The 17,100-nt window shown below is 42.2% G+C and overlaps 2 protein-coding genes across 2 annotated transcripts in view; one reads left to right on the plus strand and one right to left on the minus strand.

The window, feature by feature from the left end:
• Positions 1 to 4,310: 4,310 nt before the first annotated feature.
• PISD (phosphatidylserine decarboxylase) lies at positions 4,311 to 13,198 on the plus strand. Its single transcript, XM_010169520.1, has 7 exons — positions 4,311 to 4,941; positions 7,130 to 7,295; positions 9,371 to 9,607; positions 9,736 to 9,874; positions 10,836 to 10,982; positions 12,204 to 12,364; positions 12,663 to 13,198. The coding sequence occupies exons 1-7, from the start codon at positions 4,751 to 4,753 to the stop codon at positions 12,885 to 12,887; spliced, it is 1,266 nt and encodes a 421-aa protein (XP_010167822.1). The 5' UTR covers positions 4,311 to 4,750; the 3' UTR covers positions 12,888 to 13,198.
• A 2,553-nt stretch (positions 13,199 to 15,751) lies between these two features.
• SFI1 (SFI1 centrin binding protein) overlaps positions 15,752 to 17,100 on the minus strand; it is a 26,964-nt gene continuing 25,615 nt past the window's right edge. Inside the window, exons 28-30 of the mRNA XM_010169522.1 lie at positions 17,084 to 17,100; positions 16,350 to 16,452; positions 15,752 to 15,859 (exon numbers count right to left, since the gene is read on the minus strand). The exon at positions 17,084 to 17,100 is cut by the window's right edge and continues 104 nt beyond it. Of these exons, the coding sequence (XP_010167824.1) occupies positions 15,752 to 15,859; positions 16,350 to 16,452; positions 17,084 to 17,100 (228 nt within the window). The remainder of the gene's footprint in view (positions 15,860 to 16,349; positions 16,453 to 17,083) is intronic.

The raw sequence follows: 17,100 nt of genomic DNA on the forward strand, positions 1-17,100 counted from the left end.
CCTCAAAACCGTCCGCACAACATCCTGGTTCGTGTGCGCTGGGAGCCTGCCTGAGCAGGGGGGTGGGACTGGGTGTCCTTCAGAGCTCCCTTCCAACCTCAACCGCTCTGTGATTCTCTGAAGGGCGGGTCGGCATCGCCGCTCGGCGAGGGAGAGCAAAAGGCCGGGAAGGAGGAGACCGGGCTCGGCCACCGGCACCAGGTACGGGCTGGGGGCTCGCCGGGGAGACGCGCCAGGGCTGATGACCAGGGGGCGGTTAATCGTTGGTCTGTGTCTTGCTGGAAGTTTCAGGAGAGATATTCCAAAGTCTCGGCTCTCCGATGAGTCACCTCCCAACAGACTGAGACAAAACCTGTCCCTGGGGACCGGCGTTATCGGAGCTCAGAGTCCCGCCGGTAACGCCCCGCGGGGCAGGAGGAGCCGCTTTGTCCCGCTCCCGCCAGGTTCTGCTTTGTTGGGAAGATGTAACGCAGCTTAAGCTGCCCTTACAGAGCCCTTACGGAACAGAGTGTGCTTTACAGGTATCTTAAACTAGTATGTTTGGGGGTTTTTTAAACATGAGATGGAAGATAAAATTACAGGCTGCCCGGAGAGGTTGTGGAGTCTCCTCTGGAGACATTCAAAACTCACCTGGACGCGTTCCTGTGTGACCTACTGTAGGTGATCCTGCTCTGGCAGGGGCTTGGACTAGATGATCTTGCCAGTTCCCTTCCAATCCCTGACATTCTGTGAAAATATTAAAATAATTCGGTGTGGTTTAGGTGTCATCAGTTTTCATGTAACTTTGCAAAAGTAAATAAAACCTTTTTCCTTGCTTCACGAAAGATCTTTGAGACTATGTAACAGACTTTTTACACAGAATTTGGGTGTATGTTTAAAAAACCACCCAACCTTTTATGGCTAGCTTAAAGTATCACTTCTTTTTTTTTTTCTCTATTTATAGAATGCAACTAAACCAGCAATGTAAAATTAGAGGAGAACGATCAAAAGTTTTTTCTTAGTGAATTAAGAAAAAGTAAAGAAAGGCTTCTTCATATGAAAAGTAAAGAGTTTTAGGAATTAAGGCTGGATAAAGCAAAGCATGGTACGTTTCATTAGCTAGCACCGGTAAGTCTGCGGGAAGCGGTACGGTTGTCCAGCTCTTCCCTGGCCGAGCTGGAAGTGAATGTGCTACTCAGAAATGACGTGGCCTTGGCAGATGCTAACTGCACTCAGATTTCCCCAGCAGCATGAGAGCGGTTTTGTTGTGCTCTCAGAGTTCAGGAGCTCATGACTGGCTGTGGAGCATCCAGCCTTTCTCTTGCTGGGCTGGCTCCAGAGAAGGTTGGGTGGGAACAGGGATTACGTGTCTGAAATTAAACAGATGCTGCTGGGAAAGGAATGGAACCTTCAATAAACGGTCACTGAGTACCTCTCCCCTGATTGCAAGACCTTATTTTTGCTGGCACTGAAACAGAATACAGCATTTGGATGCGTACAGTGCATTTTTTAAACAGTGGTCCTGTTACCAAATGTAGAAAGTGTGACCAGAGGGCTTTGAGCACTCTGCTAGTGCATTCCAAGCCTAATGATTCATGCTTATGATTTCATACTGAGACTGTAGGTTTGAAGTTCGGTTCCATATTAGCCTGTCTTGCAAATGCCTTGCTTTATTGTTTTCTAAAACTTGGGGGAAGGGCTTGAGGTAGTAATGAAAAGACAAGTAATTAAATGGGGTCACTGGATTTGACGCTTATTTGAGTTGACAGAGCAGAATGGTGTTGCATAGCTGGCAGATTAGCGGTTCTCTATTAGATAATAATTCTCTAGGGATTTATACCTGCTGGTAACTGCTTCTTTTATTTACCTACTATTCTGAGTGAGTTCAGACAGGTAAGGGTGTTTGCTACTGATGTCCAACCTCCTACAAACCAATCACAGGATTCTTGTCTAAGCTTTGTGACACTGCCTGCATCCCAAGAAGTCCAGCTATTGAGATGCCATTATATGAGTTTCTCTGTTGTGAGCTGGTTGATCACTAGTTCTTGTTCCTTTCCCCATGGAAAGCTGATCAACTTGGGGTGGATTTTTAATTTCAGCCTTTTTACACTGTAGGAACTGTACACTGCTTCTGAGGCAGCTGCAGCAGGGATGGCAATTTGCCAATTATGTCAGCCTTTAAGCAGGACTCGGGTGTTTGCATCTTGGTCAGTGTAATGAGGTCAGTAGAACAGAACTTAAGAGAAACATAGGTTGTCTTACTCATCTAAACTCATTTTTTTGAAGAAGTGGAGGAAAAATAGCTTTTAACACCTCCCAATATTTCTGGCTCCTGGGGGAGGAATCTCTCTTGCACTATGCTTACTTTGTTTTGAAGTGAAGGATAGCATGCCCACCATACTGAGCTGTAGAACATTTCAAAGTCTATTCATTTCTAGGGAGCAGGTGAGTTGTTTAACTTGTTAGAATCAGGCTTGTTCAGTCTAGAATATAATAATTTCTTGAAAATGAGGACGAGATTAAATTTCTGCTGAAAGAGCATGTGGCTTTACCTACCTTATCCTTAAGGGAAGAGTCCTGAAGAAAGTGTAGATAAGACTTCTGTTTGCTCTGTTGTCTTTCTGCAAAGTCATACACAGGTGAAGGTCCTCAAAGGAGGAGATGAGAGGGGAGCAGGGTGCCAGCCTGGCCTGCCAGGGCTGGGCACAGCCAGGTGCTGCAAGCTGCCCGCGAAGGGCAGGCTGTGGGTTGGGGCTTCAGTAGTGCCAAACAAATGAACTCCCTCTCCACAGTTTTGTGAGGACGTGTATTCCATGTGAAAATGATTTTTATCTTTGTCTCATGAAGTGTTTTTTTGAAATGATGTCAGTTTAGCTTGTTCCTATTTAAGATTTAGTATTTAATGGCAGCAATTTCTAATGTTTCTGGCAAATCAAGAGAAACAGCTCCCCTGTGCTCCTTGTTTCTTTGAATTTTGATGGGATTTTGGGTAACTGCTTTCTTTCATCATTTTACTTTCAAGATGGTTTCATTTTTGTTGTCTAGGAGTTTCTTGTGCCAGCCAGAGAGACTGAATGTTATTTTAAATAGGAAAACAAAAAAAGTTTGCACAGGGCTCAGGAAGGAAGCAGTACGTTTTGAGTGCTTTCAGCTGATCTTAAATTTACCTTGTTTCAATTAACTGGATTTTTTTTAATATGCAATTGTTAAAATCGAGCTTAAACAGCAACCTGCACACAGGTCTTAGAACTTTCCGAGACATAGAATACCAGTTTTCTTTCTGAAAAAAATACTCTAACACAGGGACTCCAGAGGTGTTTTTACAGGAATATCTGTAATATTTGGAGCTGAAAGCAAATAAAAAGACATGATTCTTGCTAGAACACTTTCCTTTCAAGGCCCGAGTGGGATGCCATTAGCTAGTTAATTCTAGCTTTTCCTGCTGGCCCTCCCACTTCTGCCTTATCCCTAATACAATAATACCCTTTCCCTCATACCAGAGCACCAGTGCTCTTTTAGATCTACTCTGTTAGGCATACAGCTTTTATGGTGTTTAGAGAGCTTTGGAAACAAGACTTTATTCTATTTCTATTTTTTTAACCCAGACTTTTGACAGAAAATGTAATAAGTGAAATGGATAGCCACTAACGAGTTAGACCCTAAACTGTTCTGGGGATTTGGTTTAATCCTGAAGTGAGATGCAGCTAGCTGACTTCCACTTGAACCAGGGGTCCAGTTTCCATCCAAATGCAGTCCACAGCAGATGCAGAAAATCAATGTTGGAGATGTGGTCTGCAGGGTCAGAGAGGGAAATTTCCCTCTAGGTATATTCAGAATGCTCCGATAGAAATACTGCAGCTTTTTGTCTTTAAAAAAAACCAAACCAGTTTCCTTTACTCATGTTTTGTGTTTTAGTTCTACTGGACATAAAAACTCTTAACAGCAGAGAACTGTCTATGTCACATCATAGACATGTTAACGCTTCTCTTATACGTGGTTCTCAAGCTGGTCCTAAAACTGGCTTATTTCATTATGTATCTGTCTGTTTGTAGAAGAATGTCCTTTACCTGTCCCTCATGTGAGTCTTTTGAGATGGAAAGAGACTTCAGGAGATGGACCTTGGGGTCTGGCAAGGGTTGTAAAATAGAAAGATGTTCCTCTCCTTTCTGTTTTCTTCTTTCCAAGCTGGACATTAAGAGCAGGAAAGGATTTTTGGTGCTGAGCAGTCCAGAACTCTTTTAGTGGCAGCCGCTGCACTGCAGAATTGAAGCTGGGAATTATCTCCTCCTCTTCCCCGCCCCGCTCCTCCTCCCAGCCTCAGACTGGGACAGGCGCTGGGGTGAGCTGTGCAAGGCTGTCCTCTGACTGGAGCTCATCGCTGCCCAGCAGCCTGAGACTGCAGGGTGTTTTTTGGGAGTTGAGTTTCAATGGCCACCCTGACTAGCGAGAAGCAAGGACTGCTTATACGGACAGCTCGTTTTTATCTTGTGCGGAGTCGGCTTTGTAGTGGGATGTTGAAATATGACACAATGCCTGTTTGTTTGCAATAGCTGCAACCCTCGTAGCAGAGATTCAAGTGGGAGACAGAGGGGGAATCCAGAGACAAACCAGCGGGGGAATTAGGAACTGTGACGTCGTGTCCTCTCTCCTGTGCCGGAGCAAGCAAAGGAAAGAGAGGTAGAGGAAAAAAAGACTCAGCCTTGCAACCAACCGTCACCCTGACGATGTGTCAGTCAAACACCCTGCAGGGACCAGATCTGCACACAGGGAAATGGTGAGATACTCTAAAGCTTTATCTAACCCTCCACCTTCTTGCTACAACCTCCACAAAGTTAAAATTCATGTCCGGAGGCTGCGTTCAGGGAACAGCAGCAGCAGCTGTGCCGGGGACCAGCACCAACTGGAGAGTCCAGGCCCGGCTGGCTCTGCCGGTGGTACACCAAATAGGAGAACTCGTTTCAGGTACTGTTCAGTATTTTGTGCTTTGCAGGAATGGTGACTGAAGGGAGAAACGAGGGAGGGAGGATGGGAGGGTTTCTGGGCAGAAGGAGCAACGGCCATCTGTAAAGCTTTTGTTTGGCCTAATTACTATAAAGCTCCTTACACACTGAATTGGCAGAGAAGGGCATGCTGTTATGTGACAAGGGGAACGAGATGGCTTTCATTCCTTTCCTTTCTACTCTCCATCACTAGGAGAATGGAAAAATTAGTGAGGGACTCTGAAACCAGGCCAAGGCAGCCAGAAGCCCCAGGGCTCCGGAGGGAGCTGCCAGGATGCAGCTCTGCAGGGATTGGTTCAGGAGCGACTGCAGTGAAGGGGGGGAGAGCAGCAAGAGGGGGAGCGGGACCTCCGCACCCGATGGATGCTGGCAACCCGGCTCCTGGCCCCACCAGCCCTCCAGCAGACCACAGGCTGGTGGGTGATAAGGATGGGGAGGAAGAGTGTGAAGTGTCCCTTCCTATCCCCTGTTGAGTCAGTCCCACCTCCTGCTGAGAAGAAAGCTGGCTTTACCTCTGCTGAGATAGCACTTCATCTCCTCAGGGTTTAGTTTTGTTTTTTTTCCCCTTGCATTGCGATGCACAGATCATTCCCTGGTTTTTATTTATTAATTATTGGGGGGAAGGAAGTTGTATTCACTGCAGAAAAAAATCTCTGAGCCAAAAGCACCATCTCGCATCCCAAAGTCGTGACAGTTGTACCAGCCTGCGTGATATTTTAATTCTGATCCAAGTTTTGAAAAGAATGAGTTGGCAAGAAAATTACCTTTTAATTTCCCAGCTTCTTTCCATCTTGGAAAGACATGCACAGTATAATATAGTTCATCCTTTGTATCATATAATCCATCAAAAGAGCGAGCTGTTCAGAGCAGCCAGAGCGTACCGCTTGCAGTTTGTGTGCGCACGTAGCTGTATCCTGGTTGCAGGCATACTGCCTTCAGCAGCCTGGGGAGAACAGTCTCTTAGCCAGGAGTTAAGTCAGTGTCCAGAATATTGGAATATTTTGCCCTCAGTTAGGCAGACTTTCATTTGATAATGTGACCTTGGAAATGCCAAAAGTTTATTCAGGAGTAGGAGCCAAAGAATAAATGGGGACCTGAAGGTTCCCAGACCTCCTGCAAGTGTCTGAACTGAGGCCCATGAAGACCTCCACTAATAAGATGATCATCTTTTCCCCCTGAGAGTTTCAAATTCAACTTCTGCCCATGGCCATTTGTGCAAAATGAATTTCCTCTCAGTCAGGACATCCACCTGACAAAAAATTCACAGATGCAGTTGGTTATGAGGCAAAGGAGTTGGTTATTGGGCTATGGAGACTAGATTATCCTGCAGGACTAGCAGTATTGGCTTTGTCCACATGTTCTCAGCTGAGAACCAGGGTACCTAGTGAAGGTTTTAAGACCTGGAAAGATTCTTTTGGAATCAGTTCTTTGTAAATTGTCTTAATTACCTCAGGAGTGCCACTCCTATTGTTTCTGGAGTAAGTGCTTGTTTCCTGAAGTTAGTGAATGTCCAACAGGTCTGTGTAAGTTTGACTCCAAGGCAGTCTAGTCAAGATGCCTTAAACACATGAACCCTTTAAGGGACCTCAGTTTTTTAAGTTTCAAGGATTTCTTTCATCAGAGTATCTATTCTTTCCTTAAAATTGTCCCTCCATAGAATTCTTATTAAAGTCCCAGCATCACAGATCCCTAACTTTCAGAATATTGTTTGCTGTCCACTTTGGCTATCCAACAGCTGGAGCAGTCACAAGAAATATTTTCTGCAGATGTCATCTTCTGATATTTGGAAGAACCTTTGTTCTTTGTTATTTTTGCTGTAAACTATCATGTTATGTTAGTTGGATGAACCAGCTGTGACTTTGTTTTCAAATGTCACCTGCAAGTGATCTTGCCTTTAATTTTTGAGGGTGTCATTCGTAAAATGGGACCTGTGAGAGTGAACACTATTTTTTGGACAGAGGAATTTTTTTATTATTATTTTTTTTTGAGGTAAACTGGTGTTCTGTTTTGGGAAGGGGAAGAACTGATCAAAATAAAGACTTGCAGAAACAATGTTTAAGTAGCAGGATAAATCATCCCCAGCTATCAGAAGCTGGTGGTTCTGAGGCTGAGATGGCTGACCCTCTTATGTTGTGTATGTAATCTTTCAGGTTGCAATTTCCCCAGCTGGCCCTGAGGCGAAGGTTGGGCCAGCTAACCTGTATGTCTAGGCCTGCTCTGAAAATCCGTTCTTGGCCTCTGACTATTCTCTATTATCTTCTGCCTTTCGGTGCTCTTAAACCCTTGACCAGAGTGGGATGGAGGCCTATGAGCAGGGTAAGTGTGAGCAGGTCTCTCGCGCTTCGTGTATGCTGGTGGTTTTATACCCAAGGGAGCTGGTAGCAGCTGGGTGGAGAGATCCTTAAGCAGAACAGGCTGATGATGAGTAGTGTGAAAGCAGAGATGCAATTTGTGTTTTCCTTTCGTTTTTACTGTTGATAGTTGTGTTGACTAACTAATTCACAGACACGTGATTTTTTCAGTAGCAAGAGAATTTCTTTGACCTGCAATGGTCAAGGGTCTACCCAGGAAAATCGATAGAAACTTCTGAATTAATTCAGTCACCTCAAAGTATCAGAGCTAGGACAAGGCAGACCAAACCGCTTCTCCAGTTCCCTTTCATGCCCACGCTGAAATGGTCTCCTGCTTTCTGTCATTTTTGCAGAGAGAGGGTTTGTTCCTCAAGTTCTTTGAGCATATGTAATCCAGCCTGTCCAAATGATATGCAAATCTGTGACACTGCTGAGAGCAGGGTGTAGGAAGCCTTGCACATGGTTATTCTCTGCACAAATCATGCAATTTCAGAGTGCAACAACCACATAAATATTTTGACTGAAAACTGCAACAAAATTGCCCTTCTTAAGACTATTTCATAGAACAGCTGTTCTGTTTGATCCCATCAATTTGAAAAGCAGGCTTTTTTGAAGATAAGGGATTTTTGTGATTTTTTTTTTTTTACAGTTGTAGCTGCATATTCTCAGTGTTTGTGGAAAACCAAGCAAAATTTATTTTAGAAATTAACACAATATAAGGCATGTCACATAGAATCATAGAATGGTTTGGTTTGGGTTGGAAATGACAAAACATTTTTTCTTAAGTACTTCAGTTTCTATAACCTAAGGTGCTGTTCATTTAGAAGTTTTTATCTGAAGTAAGATTAGGTTGATGTTTTCTTTCTGAAATATCACTGTATTTTAACACGATGCAGGATGGCGATTTGTGAGTGAAATCTTAATTCCCTGTATTTGAGAGGATGGGCAGGTTCTCAGCCAGTGTATGCTTCTGTTTGTGTTTATGGCTGTATTTTGCAAGGCTTGATTATGAAGGATATGATGAATATTGATAATAAAGACTCCCACTAAGAAAAAGAAAAAAAACAAAACCTTTTAGTGGGAAGTTAAATGTGGCGGAGCTGTGCTGTTGAAAAAATTGTACCAGATTCAGCAGATCACTACTTTTTTTGCAAAACTGGTTTCAGCGGGTTCGGTTCCCTTGGTGCACACACCACCCTCCTGATTACATCATCATGAGATGAGCTTTTTGGCTGACACTCAGTACGACAAACCCCAGGAGAATTCCCTGCTGGAATTGCCAACAGGAGAAGCTGTCATCTACCCAGTTACATCAGCAGCACATACCTTTTACCAACATTGTTAATTTGTTTTTCTTGCTACTAAAACTTGGGCTTTGGAGTAAGTGCAAAGGTGTATTTCTACAGGAATAAAGCACTTTATACTCTTACAGTTAGCAACTCCCATTGTTGCGGAAGGAGTAAGGCTGGTGTAAGTTAATAACGGTGTAGCTGCATCCACAATGGTATGTTTCTTCGATTCTACAAGTATCATTAGAGCAGTACAATACTGGGATGTGGGAAACACACCTTATACATCTGAGTAGCAGGTCATCAAGCACTGTGAAATTATTTTTCAGTCCATTTTTATTTGGTTATTCACAAAAATGAATATATTTGTAATGTTAAACCCTTCTGATGAGTATTCTACTGGAATATATGAAATGTGTCTCTTTTTCTGTAAGTCTCACATTGGGCAGTTTCCAGTAACTTGAATGTGGAGCTTCAGCCTGCAGGGGAGTGGAGATTCTGGCTCCAGTATAAGGTTATAGTAAGTTTCATCCTGTCCCTCATCTGCTTTCATCAGAGTGGAGGGAGTAAGGATGAAATGTAGTGTTAATTTTTTGCTGACTTAAAGGCTAATTTATGTGTGGTGTAACCCACTGAATTCAAGGGAGTGCTTAACAGGAACAGTTTGATCCTTTCTGTTTTACAGAGAGAAGTAAGAGAAAGACATCCGTGGGAAGAACTGAATGATGTGGTGCAATTCTTCTTTCTTTAGGTTGCTCTGTACAAATCCGTACCAACTCGATTGCTCTCACGAGCCTGGGGTCGCCTGAACCAGGTGGAGCTGCCTACATGGCTGCGGAGGCCTGTTTACAGCCTGTACATCTGGACATTTGGAGTGAACATGAAGGAGGCAGCTGTTGAAGATCTGCATCATTATAGAAACCTCAGTGAATTCTTTCGCAGGAAGCTGAAACCACAAGCGCGACCAGTCTGCTGTTTGCACAGTGTGGTGAGTAAGAGGAAATGAAGGCTTTATGCTGCACTACCAGCTTCCCCCCACCCCCTAAAAGGACTGTGTCTGCTTTGTGAGGAATGAATGAATTTCTAATGCGTTTAATTTTTTTCTCTTTGCTGTAGATTAGTCCCTCTGATGGAAAGATCCTTAATTTTGGACAGGTGAAAAACTGTGAAGTGGAGCAAGTAAAAGGGGTTACTTACTCTCTGGAATCTTTCTTGGGACCTCGTGTCGGCACAGAGGAAATGGATTTTAGCGAGGGTGAGTTCTCCATCAGTTCTGCATTTATTCTGCTCTGCCTTTTCAGTGTTCTCGGAGATCATGAGAAGAGCAATTGCTTTTTTTTTTTTTTCTTTCTTTCTCACATTGTCAGGAACAAAAGCAGGTCTCACTTTTGTTTCATTTTATTTGCAAATAAACAAGCCATTTGTTCTTCTCTTCCTCACCAGCACCTTCCTACTGTCTTGCTTGGCTCATTCTAATTATCTGAATTTAATTGCTTGGTTCCTTTTTATATGTCTGTATTGACTATTACAGACGACTCCAAGATCTGCCCCTGTAATGAGGCTGTCACACTCCTGTCAGACTGAAATGTGTCCAAGCACCTGGTTAGCAAAAACTGTATAAGCTGCTCTGTAACAGGATTTATGCTCAAGCATTATACTTCTAATAACTTGTGCTATGACTGCTCTGCTGCACCTTGAGCACTGTCTCCAAGGCTTTGAGTTTAGATGAAACCACCACATTTTGCTAAACTGGCGAGGCGACTGGAGAGACCAAGTTCTGCCAACAGTAGAGTTATTTTCCACATGAGCACAAGTGTAACTAATGTATTTTATAAAACTAGAGACTCTTCACAAGTTCTGTTCTTAAAAGGGCTGCTTTGAGAAAAAATCTGTTCTTGAAAGGGCAGCTTTAAGAAAAATTCAGTTGCCCTGGATTTCAGTTTCTGTTCTGTTTATGGAAGGGGAAACTCCAAAATTAAGTGATTTCCAAAATTATTAAAACAATACAGGATCTAATTTTGTTGTAAACAAAATAAGAGCATTTTGAAATATTGGATTCCTGCACTAAGTGTATCTTTTTGTAGTCTCAACAATACATGTGGACTGCATTTAATCCTCTGCTATTACCACCAGTTCTAATGTAGACTGCTCCAGCTATGGCAGATGACTGCATGAAGAGTATCTTTAACCCTTTTCTTTCCATGGCTTCTTTGCAGCCCCAACTGGTAACTCTTTTCAGCAACAACTAGTCACGAAGGAGGGAAATGAGCTCTATCATTGTGTAATCTACCTTGCACCAGGGGATTATCACTGCTTCCACTCACCCACCGACTGGAGAGTGTCACACCGACGTCATTTCCCGGGTAAGTTTCTGTTCCTAGAAACTGAATGCAGAGCAGCTGTGGAGGGAAGCACTGGTCTGGGCTGCTGCTGGTGAGACACACCAGTGGAGCAGTTGTACAGTCGCATGATAAGTGCTTTGTCACAAATAGTAATGAATTTTATGGTAATATAGTTTACCAGAACAAATCACATATAAATGGTGAAAACCGGAATATTGTATTCAAGCTGTTTTAATTTTTTGAAATAACTGTTGATGCATGCTGACCTGACTTGTTCCCAAACATTATTTGTTCAGTTTGCACCTGAAATAGATAGTTCTGCAGACGAGAGCAAACAGTAGCCTAAAATATGACCTCTTTTTTCCTGTGCTGGGCAAAGAAGATGCTGTAAGAAGTTTCTTTAGCTTCCTTTTAGTAGCCTGTAGCCTTTTGTTAGATGGATTTTATGTGCTTGTTGCAAGGCTTCTTTCAGTTTTTCTTTCAGCTCTGCCTTTGTCCTTACTATGATCTTTCTTAAGGGCCTATCAGATGATAATGATAGTTGTCATTTGTGAATTTGTAGGTGATTCTAGAGTGAAGTTGGTTGGTAACATCATGGAAGAGTATCAGATAGTGTGGAAATGAGTCCCTGCCACCTCAGTTTGGTGACAGGAGTAGGTATGACTAATGCTAGAACAGGCTTCAACAGTGGCAGATACTTGGAAAGGGACTCCCACCCCAGATTTTGCTCCTCAGTTTAATGGCAGGCTTTCACTGTCTGGAAACACAGTCAAGGTGATAGTGTAGCCAGGAATAAGTGAAAGCCAAGGGAGGTGGGGGGTACTGGTCACTCTGAAAAGAACCATTTCCAGGTAAGAAAATTTAAACCCTTTGCTCTTTAACAGAGAACTGTAGATGGTGCTCCAGATTGCGTACAAGCCTTACAATGAAGGATGAGCAAGGTCTTCAGTGTCCCTGGGACTCTGCTAGGAAAAATGTGCAGTAATATGAGCCCTGCCCAAGAGTGTTGATCCTCCTGAACAGAATACTAGATTACATCTGTTTTTTTTTTTACATCCCCTTTGTTTTTACTACAGCCTGGTCTTTCATTTGCTCTGCCTAGCATTTGCCTCTCTTCCTGCAAATAAGTCACAGAATTGCTTACGGGATCAGCTACAGTTATACTGAAAGTACCATTTAGATGGCATTACAATACTGCTACAAAACAGAAAACTTAGCTTGAGTATTTTCTCACTGTTGCAGGCTCTCTGATGTCTGTGAATCCTGGAGTTGCTCGCTGGATCAAGGAACTGTTCTGCCACAATGAACGAGTTGTCCTTACAGGTGACTGGAAACACGGCTTTTTCTCTTTAACAGCTGTGGGAGCAACAAATGTGGGCTCTATCCGTATCTACTTTGACCAGGTGAGCAAGACAGTAAAGTGTAGAGGTTGGTAAAGTATAGTAAAAGAAAATTAAAAAAAATTAAATCTTATTACTGTGAAATTATGGTGTTGATGTTCCACACTGACTTGGTATGTTCTAAGACTGATTTAAAGGGAGTAATCTCCAGTGTAGCCTATTTTCTTAATATTCCTATTGCATTTTGAATTCTAAGTAAGTTTGTGCATTGAAAATGCCTGGATATCCACAGTCTATAGCTGTGCTAATGAATACAGAGTACTGAAATCCACAAGTAACAGTTTCTTCCTTCTCTGTACAGGACTTACGTACCAACAGCCCACGTTACTCTAAAGGTTCCTACAATGACTTCAGCTTCATATCCAACAACAACAAGGAGGGAATCCTCATGAGGAAAGGAGAACATTTAGGGGAATTTAACTTAGGCTCTACGATCGTACTAATTTTTGAGGCACCCAAGGACTTCAAATTCCATCTCAAAGCCGGACAGAAAATCCGCTTTGGAGAAGCACTGGGCTCTATATAGATAAACTCTCTCAGCAAGAAGGTTTTCTATACAAAGGGACTCTTAACACACCACTGAGTGTTTCACTTAACAAGTATGTATCACTCAGCAGGACCTGGGTGAGGAAAACAGAAGATGTCATTGCTGTGTTAAACTTGAGAGTCTTTGGTCTATGTGTACATGCTGCTGAATGCAGGAAGAGAATTTTGAATGACCATGTATGTATCAGGTGCAGCTGCCTTTAAAGATGCTGACCATGGAGGTTTCTGTCCCACCCTGTGCCTGTAGTCTTTCATGTTCTCCCCTGAATGTGCCACAGGATAATTATGTTCTTAGAGCCTGTAAGTCCCTTTTAAGCCTTCCTAGGCTGTGCAGGTGCAGTGGGGAAGGGTGGAGGTAGAGATTAACTGTATTTAAAGGGACATTGGCAGGTTCAGTCAGACCTTGTACCTTATTTCTGCAATATCTGTTTTTCAGACCTCGAGTAAAGAATGTATTCTCATATTTATTTTATTCTAAGACACTCTGCTGAAGTTCTTATCCAAAGGCAGCCTGTGAAGGCATAGAGCGCCCGACAGTTAAAGGGGCTAGGATGGTTTCACAGTCCAGACTACGCAAAATGTACAACAGACAGCTTCAGTACAATGGAGTACACTCATCCATGTTTCCTGCTGTTAGACGACTTTAGTTCTTTTACCTGACACTGTCCCTTTAAAAATGGACTTTGCACTGTATTTTAAACCTGAAAACACTGTGTCTACATTCCATATGATGAAACTGGTCATTTTGGGATTTTCTTTAAAAAAACAAACAAACAAAAAAAAACCAACAGACAAAGCTGTGTGTCCTATTCCTAATCCATGGTTTTATTTTGCTATGCCAGGCCTTAAAGTTTTTGTTTGTACGAGAGACAGTTACTTTCCCTCTTGGATAAAGGGTTGGAAGACACAGGGAATGTTTTTCCTGTGTGATGCAAAATGTTTTTACTTTCTGCTCTGTATCTTCATTGTTACTTTGTCACTAAATTCTTGAGGAATTAATTCTTCTATTTACAGAACATTTTCAAATACTTCAGGACCAATTTTTATTGCACGGATTGAAATGCCCTATGCACTGACTGTGTATAAAAATACTACAGATCTTTGAAGGAATCCCAGGTTGCCTCCCAGGTGTCAGTCTATACTCGACTGGCAACAATTTCATTTTATTCAAAGTATAAAAAAAACCCCACACTTGCTCTGACTTCTGCCCTCATGCTTAACACGAGGAATGTGCTGGGGGGTGAAAGCTCTATGCTGAAGCTTCATCCTACATCCTAAAGCTTCAGAGCCTCTTTGTAAATCCATGCCAAGAAGAGTTAAAATCTAACACCTTAGATCTGTTGCATGTTGCACTCTGGCACTGACAGAAACTGCTGTCAAAGTGAGAAAGAAGAATGTGTTTTAAAGCAATGTATCAATTGTTTCTAGTGAATAAACTGGTTCAGGTCCAGGCACTCCAACATTTAGAACTGATGTTGCTGTCCAGAATTTGTTGGAGTGGACGTGCTTATGAAACCTGCCTATCTGCTCTCTGAAAGATTTCTCATACTACTTCCTTGCTTGAGCCTTGGGTATTTTTTTCCTGCTACTTCAAGGAGATGGTAGGCTGTGACCAGCACTGATTTCCTAAACAAAAAGTTATTTTCTTTGTATGCATTGCAGAAAATATTATATAATTTTATTGTACAAATGTCCAGTTTGCCAAGTCCTGTATGCTTAGCTTGTCCTCAGGAAAGAAGAGATGATAAACTGCCTCTAAGTGACATAGCCCAGCCATGACTCAGATGATGGTGGCTGTTTGGGTGACAAGCAGGAGAAAATTCATTTGGCTCTGAGAGTCAGTGTTTCCTCACTTTACATGAGGAGGAGTCCGAAAGCTTGAAGTGGCTCCCAGCCACATATCTTGTTAAACTTCTTGGCATTAGCAAGTTTACTCCTGCAGTACTATATTACCATATAGAGATTTATAGAAATGTGCACTTTTTTAAGCCATTGAGAGTGAAAAAAGACTAAGGCAAACGTCAACCCCCACAGAATAAAGCTGTAACTAGCCTTTTGACTAAACTTCAATATCATGTTAACAGTAAAAAGAAAAATTTTTCCAGTGGATGAGAAAAAAGACAAATGATCTTCTCCCCCTTTTCCACTGGGGACTATGGCATCCAGACACAGCCAAAGCAACTTTAAGCTTTAATTTTGTCCTACTCAGCATCATCATCCACAGTATCTGAAGGTTACTGGCAGCCTAGTAATGGATGATGGGTTACCTGATGTTTCCTTTATTAGAAATCTAAGGAGGAGGAAAGGATGTAGCAGCATCCACAACAGCAAGTGGCTGTTTTTGTGATGGTCTTAATACTGTGCAGAGCTAGCTGATGAACAAACGTTACTTGTTCTGCTGTGGTCAGCAACGCACCCTGGAAGTGAAAGCAAAGTTCCTAGAGGGTACTGATAATGCTGTGAATTTCTCCTGCATGGAGAATCCATTTAATTCTTCAACTGTATCAGTAGCACGGTATTTTTGTACATCAAAGTGTACAACTGACTTACTGACATTAACTCATTTAATTGCAAACGTTCTGAAATAATAAAGAGTCTTATCAGTGTTGCTTATCTTTTTGAAATGTCAGGGTAACCTAAACTAGGTATTGTGAGTGCAGCATGAGGTATATTTAGCTCCTGTTTGGTTTAGTTTTTAACCAGCTATAGTAACAAAATAAAACAATTTAATAAAATTAAAATGCCATACATAGATTAAGGTAATGTATACATCTTTTCCATCCTCCACTGCTATGAAAGTGGCAAAAAGTCCTACCTGTGAGCTGGAAAATTGGTTCAGATGCATTATATATCCAGAGCAATCTGAATATCATGCAGGCGGGCAACCAGGTTCTGCACATGATGTCTCTCTTTTAGTTGTGCTTTGGTGAGAGTGTTGATCCTCACCTGCAACTGAAAGTGAATACAATTGCATAAGCTGTTTGTACAGCAAGACAGCATTTAGTCTTTTTGACAGAGGAAGAGGGAATGAACTCCAGTGGCCTTTATATTAACCCACTTCAGAACCATTAAGTGACAGGATTGTGTGACTCAGGAAAAGCCGAGTACTGGCTCACTTTGGAGGTAACTGCAGTACCCACAGACGTGGCTGTACGAAGGTGGGGACTGAGAGCAATGCAGATGCAGTCAGTGTAGTGAAACTACAGTCCTGAGAAATCACAGAAAAAATTGTAGCCTTAGAAACGTCCACTGGAGCTGAGGTAACACTTCTGAATGAAGAAGATGTATCAACAGGAGTCTGTTCAGCTTGACAGCCTGCTTCTAATTACAGATTTCCCTTCTCTTGGTGTTTTAATAACAGCTTACTATACCATTCCTCACAACTAGCATCAGCATAGCGATAATCATTTAAGCAACTTAAATTTGTTTGCCATTTACGCACCTGATTCAGTTCTTTCTGAACAACTTCAACACCATCTTTGTCCTCTGGTTGCAGGCTCATTTCTAGCCACTTCTGTAGAATCTGTGCCTGCTGCTGACAGGACCTGATAAAATGGATTAGAAGGATTCTCATCCCAATTAGGAGCTCAACAGTTTAAGCCAACTTAGACTTGCAATTGACACCTGGACTAAGACCCAATTTTTTGTCTCAAACCAGTGAATGATAAAAGTCTTAAAAAAAAGATTTCCTACTCCTAGTTCCTTTCCTGACAGTTGAATCCCCTCCAAGCCCCATTTTCTTTTAAACATTTCTGTAAATGTCTTCTTGTTGTAGAAGAGAAGTTGTCAAACCCCAGCCTATTTTTTTTTCAATTGACAGTTGAAAAAGCTGTCTTCACTTCTCATGACAAAAGAACTAAAAGCTAAATTCCAGCTGCTCTGCCAAGTTCATTTGTACTCCTTTCAGATTATACCCAATGCTACCTTTGTCATGCTTACTCCAATAGCTGCCAAAGGTATAATTAAACCACTTGCTGACTACAAAAGAAGTTGTGCATGAACTCTGTCCCACCTGGAGTGAACTCTTAAAAGGAGAAAATAAAAGCTTCTAGAACTTTTCTCTCACAGTTCTGCTGTGAACAGATGGGTTATTTTCAAAGTAGGTACATACAAAAGAAATGCAATATTGAGTTGACAGTATGAAGAAAGGCTGGCTAAAAGGGCTTTGCAGCATACTTGAGTTCTTGTTTCCT

The sequence above is a fragment of the Antrostomus carolinensis genome, unplaced genomic scaffold (assembly GCF_000700745.2).
Source record: "Antrostomus carolinensis isolate BGI_N321 unplaced genomic scaffold, ASM70074v2 scaffold24856, whole genome shotgun sequence".
In the NCBI taxonomy this organism is placed as follows: domain Eukaryota; kingdom Metazoa; phylum Chordata; class Aves; order Caprimulgiformes; family Caprimulgidae; genus Antrostomus; species Antrostomus carolinensis.